The sequence below is a fragment of the Hylobates moloch genome, unplaced genomic scaffold, assembly GCF_009828535.3.
Source record: "Hylobates moloch isolate HMO894 unplaced genomic scaffold, HMol_V3 SCAFFOLD_19, whole genome shotgun sequence".
Lineage (NCBI taxonomy): Eukaryota > Metazoa > Chordata > Mammalia > Primates > Hylobatidae > Hylobates > Hylobates moloch.
The window spans coordinates 50,119,991-50,133,027 of NW_026652294.1; the positions used below are offsets into that span (position 1 = coordinate 50,119,991).

Genomic DNA, 13,037 nt, shown 5'->3' on the forward strand with positions numbered 1-13,037 from the left:
TGATCCCTGCTATTAGCAGCAGTAAGTTAGGAAAACAAATGACAGTGAAAATGTTTGCCTAAGGAAAGCAGCAGAGCACCTCGCAATCCCTCACTGACCTACTCCTATCAGCTTCCATTTTCAGAATCAAGTTTAACAAATGGCCACGTCTATAAGGAGCTTGAAGGGATTGGGGATACACCAGGGAGGTGAGTTAGAAAGGCAGATTCCCCAGTTTTGGTTTTTGTCTAATTTTTCAGCTGAGCCCTAGCGTAATCTGCAAGCTTAACAGTGATATTGAGACCACCTTTTAGTTTTCTTTAACATAAGGTAAAAAAAGAAGAGGGTCATTTCATGGGGAAGTAGCAATACAGATATTTTATTTCACATTTTATTAGTAGACAGATGGGCAGAAAAAGACAAAATAAACCACTAAAGGGGAAGTCAACACAAAATGCATCAGATAATCTTTTCTCATAAGTTAAACTGAAGAAAAACATCTACAATTTCAGCTAAAACTATTAAAGTCAGGTGTGTCCTGCTGGTTTCAGAATAGTTGAAAATTGCATCTCTGAATCCTTTTAATTGTAAATGTAAACCTTGTTTATCAGGATGGGAGGGGTGGAGAGTTTCTTTTCAGTGGAGAGCTGCACATTTCCCCTTCCAATCAGTTTCTTTCTTACAATATGTGCCCCAAACGTAAGGAAACCAGCAAGTAAAGAAGCAATTTGCCAGGGTAAAGGAAAGAAGGTTCTACAAAAAAGTTTGACTAATAGAAAATGACTAACTAACTCTGGAATGATAAAAGGAGAAGGGGGGAAGACTGAAAGAAGCAACAGCGGAATCATATACTTTATCCACCCAGCCTCAAAATACACAGAACTGAAGGGCATCTAGTGAGGCCTCAATTAGAATTAAAAGGAATCTAAAAATGCAGGATTTTGAGTTCATGTCACACGAAATAATAAGCAAAACTGTACGTACATGGTTCCGGATTGAGCCTGAGACCTCCACTCCCAGAAAGGGAAAAAAAATTACAAACTCAAGTATTTTCCACAGAGATGTGTTCTCAGGGACACAGCTCTGGAACCAGCCTCTGGGTTTCGTTAAGTCAGTCTAAAATACCAGAATGTCCACCTGCTAGCAAGAGACTTACTCAGTCTTCTGGAAGTGATTGATTGTACTCACCAGAGGCAAACCCAGCCCTTGACATTTAACACCCCAAAGGGCTGAAAGGTACAACCTCCACTTGGCGCTCTGGCTTCCTGAGTCAATGTGTAACAGAGGCCAATAGGGCCTGATGGAACAGAGCTGTGCAGCAGAGCACCTCACGCAATGCCAGGGTGCTGGGGCTGCCCTGGGAGTGAGATGCTTTAGCAGTAAGGGGAATGAAAGGCTTAATTTTAGGGCTCCAAGAGAGTAAGACCAAGCTACTGGCTGTAAACTTGCATGGGGGTTTGGGGGCATTTTTGGGGAGGTAAATCAGAGCACTGTGAGAGGCTTTGGCTCCACAAGATTTGCAGGTTAATCTGGAAGCATTACTTACAAAGTATGGGGAGTAAAAAGGTAGTTCCAACATCTTTCTATGAGTTTGTAATCAGGTAACTTGACAATGTATTACAAAGCTGCTCTGTTCCACAGATCTCACTAAAATCACTAGATTCTGGGCACAAGTAGCAACCCTGGCCCTGTGGAGATCACAGAGATTCTGGAACCAGGCTCAACAGTGTCCCCTAAGAGCCTCGCTTGTTAAACAGTCCCATCTCATACCAGACCAAACTTTAGAGGCCGGGAAGGGCTGCTGGGAAGAAGTCTGTGTTTGGGAGTTTGAAGAGTGAAAACCCTGAGATCAGAATGGAAGGAGGAGCTAAGGAAGTGTCACCTACTCTGGCCATCCTAGGATCCCTCCTGCCCGTCCCTAATCTGCCCTTTGGTTCTGAGTTATGAGCCAAAGGAGTTGACACTAGTGCCCAGGGGCCTGAAATAGGACTACAGTCAGTCCTTGCTGCATTTTCCTTCTGAAATCTGATTTTACGTTATAGCGGTTTCCTCCAAATAATGCCCTCCTATGATCTGGTGCACCCCCGTAACAACCAAAAATTACCTTCAAGTTCTGAAGTCCCCTGGATGGTGAAGGATGCTGGATCTCAATTATTGATTGAAGCAACACGATTGAGATCTGGAAAATCAAAAGCTGCAGCGAGTGCATCGCAGGAAGATCTAGCCTTATCTGGCCTAAAAACTGCCTGCAGTCAACTCCCTCAGCCTTGCCACAATTTCTATGCACAATTCTGCTTGCGCTCCACAGCCTAAGTATGTTGAAAGGAGAAAAAAGTCCAGATCACATCCAATGAAGAAAGCGTTTCACACACATTCAAGTTTTTCACTATCAGTATAAGCAGCTCGATGAAAACCGAAATCTTAACACATGCACCTAGGATTAATACTGAGTAATTAAAAGTGGCTACTTAAAAACAAAACGTCATGGTAAGAGTGTATTTTTGATGGGAAGGCCATGCTAAATCTATAAAACAGATGTTTCCTCTCCCAACAGTGGTCACCAGTAGTTTCAACTTTTTCCTCCCAGTAGCATCAACCAAACTTAGCATAGTGATTTTTAACTCTTTGCTCCCACACATACTCATCCCAACTTCCCGACTTGCCCCACTCCCTGGGGGGAAAAATAACCCTGCCTTTAAAATAAATAGCAACCAAGTGCTCAGTTCTATGTAAAGTATGAATATTTATTTCAGGCTTTCGATCCCAATCGATTTCAAAAAACAAAGTCTGATTTCTCTCCTCAGAGCAGTTGAGGCCTCCATGTTAACGATGGTTTCATGGAGATTGAAGGAGCACATTTCATCAGGCTTAGCACAAAGTCCCTGACGCCCACCATGTCCCAGCCTTAGGAAGGGAAAGAAACAGAATTCACCACCATGGGGCTGAACGAACGCACACACACTAATGTAAATGAGCAGCTAAACCTTGGCAAATTTGCTTTTTTTTTTTTTTTAAGTTTGTTTTGTGGGTTTTTTCCCATTTTCTTTTGCTACCCAGTATATGGAGCACTTGTGAACTCCCAACAGGTTCCCAGCTTTAAACACATTAAACATCTTGAAAGACTATTGAATTCTTCAAGAATCTAAAAACAGACCAAACGTGTTTTGCTGTGAACATTCTGTAGAGACGAAGTGAGGCGGGAGTTTGGGTTGATGTTTTTTAAAAAAAGAATCAATACAGTGATGGAAGGGTAAAGAATGCAAGAATTCAGACATTCTGTGGAGGGTTACTCTCTCTCCATTAAAGGTCCATAAAAAGGAGCAAACAAGATCCATAAGGGGAGTCAGCAGGAGCTGTGTGTGTTTCCCCACCTGCTGTGAATAGGTTTTTGCTGAGGGGCCATGGCCAGGTCCCCACTTGCTCCCCTCCCTTTGGCCTGAGACGGCAGGGCAGTACAGGGGCACTGAAGGAGCACGTCACGACTCCTCATTCCCAGAATCATCATCATCATAACAGTCGGCATCTTCCTCCTCCTCATCTTCATCATCAATGTCGTCATCATACAAGTCGTCGTAAAGCAAATCTGAGCTGTTGTCATTGGAAGGCACTTTAGTTTTGATGCAGTATTCCGCCAGGGTTGTGGGGACCTTCACTCCATCCTTTTCTGCTTCGGCCTTAGTGGCTGAAACTTGTTTCCTGAAGGGAGGGTGACACAGAAATGGTTTATGGTAAGTCTTGTTTTAAGACAGGTTTATAATTGGCCTTAAATAATATTACTTATGACTCAGCTCTCCAAACTTCAGTACCTGCCTGAAAGCATCTGACAGATACCCTGTACAACACTAAATGCTTTCAACCCATTGGGTACAATTTTGAAGTAAACTTTGACTTTTTAGGGGGGGAAATACACCGTTAATATCAAGGGAGTTTAAAGCAGTGGATCAGTTATAGCCAGAATCACCTCGACAACTGGCTGTCCTCCGATTCACGTAAGGGCCAATAGGTTGGCGACTTAAAAATCAGAACAGGTATTGACTTAGTGGGCGGAATGTCATGCTTTGTTGTTTGCATGTGTGAAGCACAGGGATGACTGCCAGAATAAGAATAGATAAAAGAAGGGCTAATATGCCTCCTGGTTTCTTGGGGCTAGATCATAAGATTGCATATGTGAATAAAAAGTGCCACTCTGGTTTAATGTGGGGTGGGGTGCTTAGGGGATTGGCTAGGGTGTAAGAGTTTTGACCTAGTCACCTCACCACCAAACTCAAGTGCCCCAACAATTCTTAATTTAATTATCCTCTTAATTTTCACTGATAGTAAAATTCAAATGCCTATGCCAGATTCCAGTGTCTTGCACGACCCACTCTTTCCCACCTAAGATGGAGTCTTACTCTGTCACCCAGACTGGAGTGTAGTGGCGCGATCTCGGCTCACTGCAACCTCGATCTCCCAAGTTCAAGCAATTCTCCTGCCTCAGCCTCCCAAGTAACTGAGATTACAGGCTCCCGCCACCCCACCTGGCTAAATTTTGTGTTTTTAGTAGAGATGGGGTTTCACCATGTTGGCCAGGCTGGTCTCGAACTCCTGACCTCATGATCTGCCCACCTCGGCTTCCCAAAGTACTGGGATTACAGGCGTGAGCCACCGCACCCGGCCACACGACCCACTCTTATATTTTCTCCAGCCCTTCAACACATTCACCCTGGTCTTTTTTTGGTATCTCGGACACACCTTGTTGATTTTTCTGTCTGGACCAGTTGCTCTTCCCTGCCCCACACATGCCTGGCTCCTCCTTGTCACTCAGAATCAAAGCCTCAGATATGAAGGCTTAAATATCACCTTACAGAAGGCCTGGCCTGACAACCCAATTTAAAGCAGCCATCTAGTCATTCTTTCACATTATCCTACTTAGCACTATCTAGTATTTTTTGCTTGCTCACTCTTCTGTCTCCACATATTTGAATGTGAGCGTAAATGTCTTTCTTAGTCCCATTTCCCCAGTCAGTGCCTAGCACATAGCCTGGCACATAAGAGGTGTGCAATAAATACTGATTGTATGAATGAATAGAACAATAAATTGTTTCCTTCAACAATTATAACAATTTGAGTCATGAAGACTAGACCCTCTTCCTGATCTTCCTAATGTCAATCTCTTAGTTGTGCTTGAAGCTTTTCTTCTGTTGCCTTGCTTTGCATATTGATGGTCCTGAGGGCTTCTGGGCTTCAATCTCCACACTCTTCAGCACTCTCCCTGGGACATCATCTCTGTTCCCATAATTTTAACCACCATTCCCTTTATGCTGACAGCTCCTGGCTTATATAAACAAATGCCTTTTGGAAGCCTCTGTCCTGATGTTCCGTATGCAGAGGTAGACTGCATATGCATTTTCTACCTCTATGGCCAGTTTCTCCCATTTTACTTCTCTGAATAAATGAGCATTGCTTCTTAAAATAACAAATCTCACTACAAAGACCTATTGCTTTACAGCTTAAATATTTTTATATCTGTCCCCTCATCCCCATTAGTACTACCTCAGTTTAGTCCATGTTGGTCCCCTGGCCAACTGATTTTTTTTGTTTTTTTTTTTTGAGACAAGGTCTCCCACTGTCACCCAGGCTAGAGTACAGTGATGCAATTTCAGCTCATTGCAACCTCTGGCTCCAGGGCTCAAGCAATCCTCCCACCTCAGAGTCCCAAGTAGTTGGGATTACAGGTATAAGCCACCTCTCCTGGCTAATTTTTTTGTAGAGATGGGATTTTGCCATGTTACCTGGGCTTGTCTCGGACTCCTGGGCTCAAGCGATCTGCCCCCCTCGGCCTCCCAAAGTCCTGGGATTACAGGCGTGAGCCACTGGGCCCAGCTGTCTTCTTTTTTTTTTTGAGATGGTGTCTTGCTCTGTTCCCCAGGCTGGAGTGCAGTGGCGCGATCTCAGCTCACTGCAACCTCTGCCTCCCAGGTTCAAGCGATTCTCTTGCCTTCAGCCTCCCGAGTAGCTGGGATTACAGGTGTGTGCCACTATGCCCGACTAACTTTTGTATTTTTTTGGTAGAGACGGGGTTTCACCATGTTGGCCAGGTTGGTCTCGAACTCTTGACCTCAGGTGATCCACCTGCCTCAAAGTGTTGGGATTACAGGTGTGAGCTACCACACCAGGCAGCCAATTCTTTTATCAGAACTCAAATAGCATCACCTCTTCCCTCCCAAAAATACTTAAGTGCTACCCCATCACTTCTTAGATTAAGAACCATACTCTTATCATGACTTCAATGTCTTTGAAGACCCTGGTGCCTCTCTTGCTTAATTTTCTAATATTTCCCACATCAGAATTTACACTCAAGCATTTGTAATTCCCTTAACGTGTCATGCTATTATACTCCTGTATTTTAGCAAACATGGGCGTTTTCCCTTTTTTCACCTGAAAAAGTATGGGTTATAAGGAATTATCTCTGCTAGGAAATCTATTACATTATATATTTCTCCCAGTGTATCTTGTTTAGGCTTCTACAGGTATAATATTACATGGTCATTTGTTTTCAAATGCTAATAAAGTGAGCTCCCTAAGGAGACAGGCTATGCCTTAATGAGTACCTGACACAAAGCTGTTGCTTAGTGTCAGGTACTGTACTAGGTCATTAAGGAATAGATAGAATGAGATAAACAGACCCTTAAACAAATTAAGAAATATATAGAAGTACCTTGGGAATATGTATACCTAAGCCTTCCGATCTTTCAATCCTTAGTACACTCCCACTCCTCTAAATTTCTGTAGGAATCTTACTATTTCTACTAATTATCTTCAATGTTTGGTACACATCAGTCACCTAGGTGAGATATATATACACACACAGATGCCCAAACTCTGTCCTTGTAATCCCATAAAAGACAGCTATTGTTTAGGGACAGTTTAAAAGTGATCCCAATGGGCAGAAAACTTAGAACTGCTGATTTTATATTACTCAGCAGTCACCTCATGTGCTTTCCCAGCATTGTTTTAACTTTTTTCATATCACATGGTCTCAAGCCAACTAGATTTTATTCTTATTTGTATAAATGCCAATGCTTAGTAAACTCCTATGCACAGAGGAAGAAGCTGTAACTGTATTTGGGGTCTCTATTTTAAGAAATAAAAATGTAATATCAAGGGGGGTTGAGGCCAGGCACGGTGGCTCACACATATAATCCCAGAGCTTTGGGAGGCTGAAGCAGGAGGATCACTTGAGGCCAAGAGTTCGAGACCAGGCTGGGCAACACAGCAAGACCTCATCTCTACAAAAATAATAGAAATTAGCTGGGTATGGTGGTGAATGCCTATAGTCTTAGCTACTTGGGAGGCTCAGGTGGGAGGACTGCCTGAGCCCAGGAATTTGAAGTTACCATGTAATCACACCATTGCACTCCAGCCCGGGCAAGAGAGTAAGACCATGTCTGTCTCTTTAAAAAGAGGTGGAGGAGGCTGAGCACAGTGGCTCACGCCTGTAATTCCAGCACTTTGGGAGGCCAAGGCGGGTGGATCATGAGGTCAGGAGTTCGAGACTAGCCTGGCCAACATGGTGAAACCCTCTCGCTACTAAAAATACAAAAATTAGCTGGGCTTGGTGGTGGGCACCTATAATCCCAGCTACTCGGGAGGCTGAGGCAGGAGAACTGCTTGAACCCAGGAGGTGGAGGCTGCAGTAAGCTGAGATCACGCCACTGCACTCTGGCCTGGATGACAGAGTAAGACTCCATCTCAAAAAGAAAAAAAAAATTTAATTAGAAACAAAAAAGAGGTAGGGGAAGTGTAGGGTTTGTATTTATTGCAAATTTCTTGGGTACTATTATAAGAACCTGATGTCCTAAGGGATTAAAGTTAAGCTTTTTTCCATTTTATACAGAGGAGAAAGTAAAAGACCCCAAAAATTATCTGATAAATGGTCCCATGAGTAGATTCCAATCCCCTGAATCTTATTCTAGGGCTCTGTTATACCATACATTAGTGTTGCTGATAATGAGGATTTCCAAAAGATCCTGCTGCTATGGTCAGGAATGCCAATAAACTGGAAGGCTTTATTTATTCAATTTTTTTTTTTTTTGAGACGGAGTCTCGCACTGTTGCCCAGGCTGGAGTGCAGTGGTGTGATCTCAGCTCACTGCAACATTCAACTCCCGGGTTCAAGCGATTCTCCTGCCTCAGCCTCCTGAGTAGCTGGGATGACAGGTGTGCACCACCACACCTGGCTAATTTTTGTATTTTTAGTAGAGACGGGGTTTCACCATGTTGCCCAGGCTGGTCTCGAACTCCTGACCTCAGGTGATTTGCCTGCCTCAGCCTTCCAAAGTGCTGGGATTACAGGCATGAGCCACCGTGTCCGGCCAGAACCTGGAAGTTCTGGTTCCTAGAAAATCAGGTCTGCTACTGCCTTATCTTCTAGTGGCCGTTTTCTCGATAAATAGCAAAGTTCTTTAGGCTAATAGAGGAAAATTATCCTGGAATGGACAGGATATTTAAGTTTGATTTAAACCCTTGGTTCCAGAATATATTTTGGTTTTGTATAACTTGAGGTAATAAAAAAAAAAACAACCTTACCTAATAATTTCAGCATATTCTTTGTCTTTTCCTTTACTGTCTCTCCATTTCCTGAACATAACTGAAGCATCGACATTGGCTGGGGAGAAGGTGTTGGGCTCATTAAGCAGTGAGATTACACTTAATAGGATAGTCCTAGAAACAGGAAAAAAGGATCAGCTATGAATACCCATATTTACAGTATTTAAAAGTATTCTGCTTTTTAAGATAGTACAATCAGATTTCAAATTCTCCCTCCCTTAAAATTTTTCTGATACAATTAAATTTAAGACCTTGGGGGAATAGAGATATAAATTTTTTACTGATAGTTTTTATAAAAGGCATTTAAGAAAAATAAAAAAAAAAATTTTTCAGTACTAAGAAACAAGCTGCTAACTGGTAGGCAAAGCAGAAGAAATCTGTGATTCTAGTATAAGGGTAATGCACAAAGCATAAAAATGAACTTGACAGAATGCCCTGTTTCAACTGGTCACATGTTCCAACCTACAGAAAGCAGATGTCTTGGAAGCTTTCAAATACTGTTTATTTTAAAAATTACAAATTAAATGGCATGGGGGAAAAAGCTTAAAATATTTAGTTTCAAGGCAATCTTGATGTGGGAGAGGGTAAAAATGATGCTATTCTATATAACCAGGTTTTTTTTTTTTGAGATGGAGTTTCACTCTTGTTCCCCAGGCTGGAACAAAATAGTGTGATCTTGGCTCACTGCAACCCCCACATCCCAGGTTCAAGCGATTCTCCTGCCTGCCTCAGCCTCCCGAGTAGCTGGGATTACAGGCGCCTGCCACCACGCCCTGCTAATTTTGTATTTTTAGTAGAGATGGGGTTTCTCCATGTTGGTCAGACTGGTCTTGAACTCCTGACCTCCGGTGATCCGCCCTCCTCGGCCTCCCAAAGTGCTACAATTACAGGCATGATCCACCACGCCTGGCCGTGTTTTTTTGTTTGTTTGTTTTGTTTTTTGACAGGGTCTCGCTCTGTCACCCAGGCTGGAGTGCAGTGGTGCCATCTCAGCTCACTGTAACCTCTGCCTCCTGGATTCGAGTGATTTGCCTGTCTCAGCCTCCTGAGTAGCTGGGATTACAGGCATTGTACTACCATGCCTGGCTAATTTTTGTATTTTTAGTAGGGACAGGGTTTCGCCATGTTGGCCAGGCTGGTCACGAACTCCTGGCCTTAAGTGAACTGCCCGCCTTGGCCTCCCAAAGTGCTGGGATTACAGGCGTGAGCCACCGCACCTGGCCCTATATAACCAGTTTTTATTGTGGCCTCTTAACCTGAAAAACAGTGCTACATAACAAATGTGTTTCTTCCATACTTTGAAGGAAGACAGAGTAATGCAGGAGAATGGAGGAAAGGCAAAATCCTTCAAACAGAAGAACTAGAGTCTCTGAATAACAGAAATCTTTATTCAAAAGTATTTACTATGTACCTACTGTGTGCCAGAGGCACCAAGTGAGATGCTGGATGTACAATGGTGAGCAAGTTAGATGCCATCCCTGGTCTCCCATGGCTTACAAATCTAGTGGGTATTACAAACGGCCAATTTTCATCCACAGATAAAAATTAGACATTCCAAATAATCAGGGAATAAAGTTTATGTTAGAAAGCATAATAGGGGCCGGGTGCAGTGGCTCACACCTGTAATCCCAGCACTTTGGGAGGCTGAGACAGGCAGATCATGAGGTCAGGAGTTCGAGACCATCCTGGCCAACATGGTGAAACCGCCGTCTCTACTAAAAATACAAAAATTAGCCAGGCGTGGTGGCAGGTGCCTGTAATCCCAGCTACTTGAGTGGCTGAGACAGGCAAGAGAATTGCTTGGACAGGCAAGAGAATCCCTTGGACACGGGAGGTGGAGGCTGCAGTGAGCCAAGATCGTGCCACTGTACTCCAGCATGGGCAACAGAGCAAGACTCCATCACAAAAATAAATAAATAAATAAATAAATAAAAGCGTAATAGGCTCCAAAACTGTTCCAAATTACTCCTAGGCTTTTTCCCTCTAAAAATTACGTGCATTAGGAGAAAATGGGAGGAAAAATGAAATTTCTCTATCTTTTCTCATTGATTAAAGGTTAGAGATTGTGCTGTTGCAAAATACCCTTTTGCTCCAGGCCCCAAGCCAAAAATAAAGGGAGGAAACCAGGCAATTAGATGTCTGATTTGATGAAAACTTTTCTTTAAAAAGGTGAAGAATTTCTGTTACATGATTTATACAAGATTATGACAAAGGCATTTTCAAAGAAAACATTTCTATCTAGTTAAAATCCATTGATCACACATGCTCCTATTAGGTTAGGGATAACTCCTTGGCCTTCCTCCCTCAAGAGCTTTCTGGATTTCTTCAGTAATTACATTAAAAAGAATCAAAGAAGGCTGGGCGCAGTGGCTCACGCCTGTAATGCCAGTGCTTTGGGAGGCCGAGGCGGGCAGATCACAAGGTAAGCAGATCGAGACCATCCTGGCTAACACGGTGAAACCCCGTGTTAACTTAGGAGGACATGGAATTAGAATTTCTCATTTTGTTAGATATGGATGATTTACCATTTAAAAATTTGTTTCCCAATATACACATCATCTTAATACACAAGATGTAAGGAAACCAACTTGGTGAAACTACTTGTGGGCTACTCCTGGGCTCAAGCAATATTCCTGCCTTGGACTCCTTAAGTACTGGGATTTCAGGTGTGAGCCACTGCTCCTAGCTGGAAAAATAGTGTTTTTAAATTTTTATTTATTTATTGTTGAGACGGGGTTTCACTAGTCGCCCAGGCTGGAGTGCAATGGTGTGATCTTGGCTCACTGCAACCTCCACCTCCTGGGTTCAAGCAATTCCCCTGCCTCAGCCTCCCAAGTAGCTAGGATTACAGGCGTGCGCCACCACAGTCGGCTAATTTTTTGTATCTTTAGTAGAGATGGGGTTTCACCATGTTGGCCAGGGTGGTCTCAAACTCCTGACCTTAGGTTATTCACCTGCCTCAGCCTCCCAAATTGTGGGACTACAGGCATGAGCCACCTTGCCTGGCCAGAAAAATAGGTTTAACTGTCTACTTTAACTGTCTAGATCAGTACTGTGTACTAACAACTTTCGACGATGATGATGATGATAATGTATAACCTATGCTGTGCAATACAGTAACCATTAGCCACATGCAGCTACTGAGCACTTTGAAATGTATCCTGCACAAATGAGGAAGTGAATTCTAATATTTATTTATTTATTTAAAGACAGGGTCTTACTGTGTTGCCCCGGCTGGAATACAGAGGCTATTTATAGGCGTGATCATAGCACACTACAGCCTCAAACTCCCGGGCTGAAGTGATACTGCTGCCTCAGCCTCCCAAGTATCTGGGACTACAGGTGCATGCCACTGTGCCAGGCTAGTATTTAATTTTAATTCAAATGTAAAAAGCCTCATGTAGTTAGAGGCTACCACATTGGACTACACAGATCTAGATGAATCCTATTACTTGAATTAAGAAAAAATTCCCACAAGTAGTTTCAACAAGTTGGTTTCCTTACATCTTGTGTATTAAGATGATGTGTATATTGGGAAACAAATTTTTAAATGGTAAATCATCCATATCTAACAAAATGAGAAATTCTAATTCCATGTCCTCCTAAGTTAAAAATCCAGGATGTTTTAAGAGGCACTGAGTAATACAGCAGATTAATATAGTGGTAACCGTCAACCCAGTAAGTTTTCTTCTGTCTGAAGAGCAGAATCTTTCTTTTTCTTTTTTGTATGGGGAATAATCTCCTTCTCCTACCATTGTACCACACCTCCTATACAAACGACCTACCTACTCACAGTAGTAGACATAAGACCTAGCAAGTGCTGAAAGGATTCCATCCCTCTTGTTATGGCGATGCATTTGAGGATATGCATGTGACCTAACCTGGGCCAATCAGAAGCCTGGTGGGAACTACTCTTGATTAGATGGACAACTGTGAGAATAAGGAAAGCTGAGAGAATTGGTCTCCTCCGGCAGATGGATGGATGTGAACTGGAAAAACAATACTGTTGGAATACACAAAATTGAATTTGAATTTAAGAACTATTTCAGGCCGGGCGCGGTGGCTCACACCTGTAACCCCAGTACTTTTGGGAGGCCTGAGGTCGGGAGTTCAAGACCAGCCTGACCAACCAACATGGTGAAACCCCATCTCTACTAAAAATTAGCCAGGTGTGGTGGCACATGCCTATAATCCCAGCTACTCAGGAGGCTGAGGCAGGAGAATCGCTTGAACCCGGGAGGTGGAGGTTGCAGTGAGCCGAGATCGTGCCATTGCACTCCAGCCTGGGCAACAAGAGTGAAACTCTGTCTTAAAAAAAAAACAACAAAACAAAACAAAAAACTGTTTCAACTGCTAGCTCATTTTTTTGTTTGAGAAACAAGAGGTTGGACTAGCAAAATAGACCCTGAGGGCCCATCATCCCCAGACTCTCGGTTCCTATAAAGAATAACTACTACCCTTTGCTTTCC

At 43.0% G+C, this 13,037-nt stretch overlaps 1 protein-coding gene across 2 annotated transcripts in view; it reads right to left on the reverse strand.

Moving 5' to 3' along the window:
* Nucleotides 1-631: 631 nt before the first annotated feature.
* The window catches only part of UBE2R2 (ubiquitin conjugating enzyme E2 R2), a 111,357-nt gene continuing 98,951 nt past the window's right edge, over nt 632-13,037 (reverse strand). The window contains exons 4-5 of one of the 2 annotated variants that reach the window (XM_032139512.2): nt 8,548-8,682; nt 632-3,675 (exon numbers count right to left, since the gene is read on the reverse strand). In XM_032139512.2, the coding sequence (XP_031995403.1) occupies nt 3,456-3,675; nt 8,548-8,682 (355 nt within the window). In that variant the 3' untranslated portion in view covers nt 632-3,455. The remainder of the gene's footprint in view (nt 3,676-8,547; nt 8,683-13,037) is intronic. The other variant, XM_032139513.2, reaches the window with a different exon arrangement.